Genomic DNA, 6,067 nt, shown 5'->3' on the forward strand with positions numbered 1-6,067 from the left:
CGGCTTAAGCGTGGCATAGTTGTCATGGTAACGAATGCCGGGAACTGAGCACACGGGCTCAACGACACGAGAGGCGTGCGAGTCGCGATCGATGGACATCGACACGGACCTAGTAGTGACGGGGGCACGTCGGCTATGCATCTCTGGAGATGTCCCATACGAACAGTCAATTCTGGAGTACTCTTTGTAAGTACTCAAAGCGGCTACGGAGTTGTCAGAGAGTTTACATCCGTTCGAGCTGCCATGATACGATTCAACGACCGGTGTGTTGACCGCGAAGAGACCTGTTGTTCGTGTACGATCAAAAACATGGTTACGACAGTACGACTCGAATGCTCGTTTGCGACGAGCATAGTAGCTGCGATATGATGTAGCACTGCGAGACGAATCGGAACCCGGAGCGTGTTTGGTACGACTGTCACGATTCGAATCGGCTATGGTCCTATCGATATCGTATGTAGTATCCGAACGCTTAGGCGTGCAACGATCTGTTCTAAGATTCACTTGCGAGTAACCGTCAGGAAAATACACAACATCAGAGTGTTCAATGTCATCGTCATATGACGAACAGGCACAGAGCTATGCTCAGTAATAAAGACCGGAGGACCTGGAACATTTACATGTTCCTCTTGGAACCTGCAAGCAAACTGACAATACACAGCCAAGAAACCAACCGCAACAGGATTGCTGTAAACATCTATAACTGTATCAGGGAGTTCATAGGCATGGAGTGTACTTGCAACACAATTTGGTTTGCAATAGACCTCATGATACGTGTCTGAGAGATCGTGTTCAGTGTTAGGTATGATGTCATTAGTTATACCTTGTAAGATTTTGACATTGTTGTACCCATGTATAGACATGTTATTGAGATCAACTGATGGATCAACCTCACTTTCATCTACATTCATGGTTTCATGAGAGATGTTGTCACTTATCATTTCACCAGCACTCTCAAGTAAGATGTTATGACATATCATGTCACTTTCACTCATGTCACCTTCATTCTCATGTAAGATGTGATTATCACTCATGTCATCTTCATTCTCATGTAAGATGTTGTCATCAATCACTGTGACACCTTCATTCTCATGTAAGATGTTATCACCACTCATCATGTTATCTTCGTTCTCATGTAAGGTGTGATATTCACTCATCATGTCACCTTCAGACTCATGTAAGATGTTATCATCACTCATTGTGTCATCTTCATTCTTGTGTGAGATGTTATCATCACCCATCGTGTCACATTCATTTTCATGTGAAATGTTATCAGTATCACTTATCATGTCACCTTCACACTCATGACAGGTGTTTCCTTCACTCTCATATCCAGAATCATAGTAACCATGGTTACTGATACTGAGGGGTGCACCACACTCATGTTCACTCACAGTCATGTCACAATGGGAGAACGCTTCGCTCACCAGGCATGCATTGGATGTACATGTATCAACAATTGCACATTCGATCTTGTTCTCAGTCTTGTCATCAAGGCAAACTGTTGGACTATCCGGCTTTCTCTCATTTTTGTGTTGTACTAAGCTACGGTTTGTATGCTGTGGTTGTGTGAGATCTGTAGGCTGGTGTTCATTGAAATCGTGGTAAATGAACATAAGTCCAAAGTCACCGAATGTTATTAAACCTTTGGAAGGCCTAACAATCACATCGTTGTGCTCCATAAACGGTGCACCGACGAGGATGTCACCTCGGAGACCTAGACCTACAAATGCATCATCTGCAATCACTAAACCATCAAACCATAGATTATAATCTTCGTAAGATAGCACAAAAGAACTACTGCCAATCACACTCGACCTGGGAATGGGGAATCCCCCAACAGAAGGAATGTTATCATCAGCATCAGACTCAGAAAAATCAACACTGTCATAATCAACAACATCAAATTCAATATCACAATGATCAACAACTGATATGCTCACCATATTAATGGTACAACCACTTCGTACATCTACTTGTATGAAGTAATCACTCTCCTGCTGCCCCTGCACGACAGCAGGAAAATGGGGGGCTGGAGCGCGCCGCCTCTTCGACGCATCACCAAAAATGGGCCCAGTCACGGCAATGGCGCATCGCTGCGTTGATGCAAATCAATACATCTTCAGAGGTATGTGGGACTACGATTCACCTAAGAAAAAGAGCTAACCTGACATTATCACGAAAAAGTTACATTCGAGCGCCCGGTCCCACTGATTGGATAAAGTTCCCTAGGTGGTGCCTGGAATAACACTGAGTCGAATGGTCTAGGTTCAGATCCCACCGCTGCCACCACGCCATTACATAAATAAAGGAAAACCCGGACGATCTCAGGTTAGGGGTGAAGGTAGTTTATTACCGTGACCGAGTCAACCATGAAGTATGGAACACCATACAAATCACAAACAATTAACACGTAGTGGCGTTGGTTGTATACCAGGTTGGCGTTTACCAGCAAAACGCTGTCCTGCCGAGTTCCTACGGGGTTAACATAAACAGAAACAGAAACAGTTTTCTAATTGAATTGAATTGAATTGAATGTATTTATTGTCCTGTGTAGGAAATTCATTTCACATCGGGTTTACAAAATTACAAATACATATGCACATAGACAGAATGAAATAGACTTACAATACCGTGGGATTACATACACAAACAAAATGCCGTATACGTTATTTCAAATATAATAGAAAAAAGTTCAATTGCAGATGTATAAATTGATTAATTATTCAAATATTAATTGGTTTGTGATTCCATCTCCAGCCCGAATACGGGGGGGGGGGGGGTGGAACGAGTATTGCGAGACGGTAAATTAAAGGTGAGTATTAAAAGGGGCGGGGTTCACAGTAAGCTAAGTGCAATGTCTAATGATATGATTTTATACGCCGTTTCATTTCCTATTAAAATAGCAAATTTTTCACTTTCCTTCTCTAAGCACGCTCGCATAAGAATAATTGAAATTTATTTTAAGCAGGGGTGAGCCGAAAGACCTCAATCATTTCTTGTCCCCCATTATGGAAATCCTAACGCCTTTTATAAACATAATGGCCTTATTCTGAACTCAGGTTTAAATTAAACCCTGGTTCAAAGTTGTAGTTTAACCATGGAGAGACACCATCATCCAATACAATATCAAAATAATTTTTGGCCCCATAATTTTTAGCACAGAATTAGAACGTGGTCTATAAAGTCAAACCTGACTTCAGAATACGGGCCACTGCGAATGACTGTACGCAAACGTATTTGGTTCTGAAATTCTGTAATATCCAACATTTCTGAGCAAGATTTGTTGTAATGGTCGTGCCGATAAAGCAATCAAATTTGGTATCTTTTCATTCAAATCATGTAAAATGTTAAGAATAGCTGTAGATAAGTTCCGGATCCAATCATTGACATATTGATGTCACGAGCGGATCCTGTTGGGGGCAAAGCCGGGCCGTGCCCCCCTTTTTAAAGGCACAATTAACTTTTTTAATGTAAAAATGCCGTTAAAACAGAAGTGTGCCCCCCCTTTGAAAGTGAAAGTGAAGACCTTTTTTTGCTTGCCAAATTTTTTCGTGGACGAAATATCCTCAGTTTTTTCTTGAATATCCTTAGTTTTTTCTTAAAAACTTATTTTTTCCTCGGTAAAATTTGCCCCCCCCCCCTTGGAAAATGCTGGATCCGCCCCTGATTGATGTGATATTATAAATTTAGCAATTTTACTCCACAATTTTACATTTTATATCATTGATATGGTCTGTCAACAAGGAAACCTTTGCACACTTACTAGTCACTGCGTACTCAATGGAGACTACCACTTTCATGACCAATTTGATCTCATTGATGTCCAAATTACATTGAATCTTTATGCTCTTTATGAGACATACTCAACGTTTGTGTAGAAGTTAAGTATACACGATACAAAACTATTGTTAGTCTTGACAATTATCATGATTTATTGATTTCACTTTCGATTTATTATTCTGATGTCACAAAATCATAACGGCTACATCCTCATTGAACCTCATAGCCAATATATTGTGTTGCTAATTAGTTATAGATATATATATATTATTATATGGTACCGGTGATAAAAAGGCGAAAATGGCTCAATCCGACGACTGTAAGTAAACATGACATTTGATACTCGAAATATTATGATGAATGTGTTTGTGTGGGTGAGTTTTGGGGTGTGGGAGAACAAACACACGAATGTAAATATGATTCTTTTGTTCTGGAGACAAACATGATGTAGTGTCAGTGTATTCATTAGCATTCGGTGTATAGCAAGGAATGTTGCACATTAGTTAGTTATCTTCGGTATGCTTTGTAGTTAAAACCACTAAGTTAGATTAAAGTAGAACTATATTGAAAATCGTAAAAATGGAGAATCATATATCAAATTAAGGGAGAAAATAAGGAGAACACGATGGTGTAAATCATTTATCATGGAGACCGATGGAACTCAGTTAATTGATAGTTTAAAGTTCTCTCTCTGAATGCTTCAAACACGCAGAATTACGTCCGCGAAATTGGGGATTTTTTATGACGTCACTTTCTGTACGAGAGGCGTGATTGGCTCTCCAACGTGAAGCTCCACTTGCATGCAAAACCTGTTGCGAGGGTACGTTTTCTCTACATTGTCACTGAATACTTCGATCCCGAAATGAAAGAAAACCCAGAAGTTTATCTAGATTTGGATTTTCAAATTGATGATTATGAAGATGAAGAGAATGATGATGAAGTTTCTAACTCTAGAAAAACAAAGTGACGTGGATAGAGGTATACATTAGGGGAATTACGCCGGTGATTATGAGTCGGATAATTCAACTTGCATGCCGATTCGCTACCAACACATGCAGCTGATAGCTGCTCCGCGGGTCAAATCCATGAAAATGGATTCCATCACGACCACATCCAGACAGAGTCTCTTTCTTCTATCAACAACATAATGAGAATGAAAATAATGATATAACTGTACTTACAAACAAGTGAATATATCCGAACCTAGCTAGGCTGAAGGTAAATCAACTCAAGGAATAACAGCAGACGATATGCACCGACGATGAATTTCACGTGGCTGGGAGATTGTCACTCGTTCTGTTAGATAAAATTTCTATCTCATTATTTTGACTAAATTACGAAACTCGGAGAATAAGTATTCTACATAAAAATTAAGTAACACCTGGTACTATATTTTTTGAATTACGATAAAACCTTTTTGAAGCAAAGAAAATGAGGTGAATTAAAATTAGATATAAAAGATCATCCGCCTAGCTCGCATTCGATTGTAAACAATCAGCAAGGCGAGCACATAGAGTTGGATAAAGCTACGCTTTATCCAACTCTATGGGCGAGCAAGCCACTGAACTGAAAATACGTATTTTCAGTTCAGTGGAGCAAGCTGGCCATGTGCTTTTGATTGTTTGTTTACAATCGCATGCGGCTAAGTGGATGATCCTTTATATCTTATTTTAATTTACCTCAATTTCTTTGCTTCAAAAATATTTTATCGTAATTCAAAAAATAGTACCAGGTGTTACTTAATTTTTATGTAAAATACTAATTCTCCGAGTTTCGTAATTTAGTCAAAATAATTAGATATACATTTTATCTAACAGAACGAGTGACAATCTATTCCAGCCACGTGAAATTCATCGTCGGTGCATATCGTCTGCTGCTATTCCTTGAGTTGATTTACCTTCAGCCTAGGTTCGGATATATATTCACTTATTTGTAAGTACAGTTATTTTATCATTTTCCTTCTCATTATGTTGTTGATAGAGGAAAGAGACTCTGTCTGGATGTGGTCATGCTGCATGGAATTCATTTTCATGGATTTGACCCGCGGTGCAGCTAGCAGCTGCATGCGTTGGTAGCGAATCGGCTTGCAAGTTGAATTGTCCTACTCATCATCACCACCGTAATTCCCTTAATTTACCACCATCCACGTCACTTTGTTTTTCTAGAGTTAGAAACTTTATCATCATTCTCTTCATCTGCATAATCATCAATTTGAAAATCCAAATCTAGATAAACTTCTGGGTTTTCTTTCATTTCATGATCGAAGTATTCAGTGTCAGTGTGG

General features: G+C 39.4%; 1 protein-coding gene across 1 annotated transcript in view; it reads left to right on the forward strand.

The window, feature by feature from the left end:
- Positions 1 to 2,085: 2,085 nt before the first annotated feature.
- The window catches only part of LOC129266569 (tyrosine kinase receptor Cad96Ca-like), a 30,118-nt gene continuing 26,136 nt past the window's right edge, over positions 2,086 to 6,067 (forward strand). Inside the window, exon 1 of the mRNA XM_064104255.1 lies at positions 2,086 to 2,128. Coding sequence (XP_063960325.1) covers positions 2,086 to 2,128 — 43 coding nt within the window. The remainder of the gene's footprint in view (positions 2,129 to 6,067) is intronic.

The sequence above is a fragment of the Lytechinus pictus genome, chromosome 8 (assembly GCF_037042905.1).
Source record: "Lytechinus pictus isolate F3 Inbred chromosome 8, Lp3.0, whole genome shotgun sequence".
NCBI classification, from domain to species: Eukaryota; Metazoa; Echinodermata; class Echinoidea; order Temnopleuroida; family Toxopneustidae; genus Lytechinus; species Lytechinus pictus.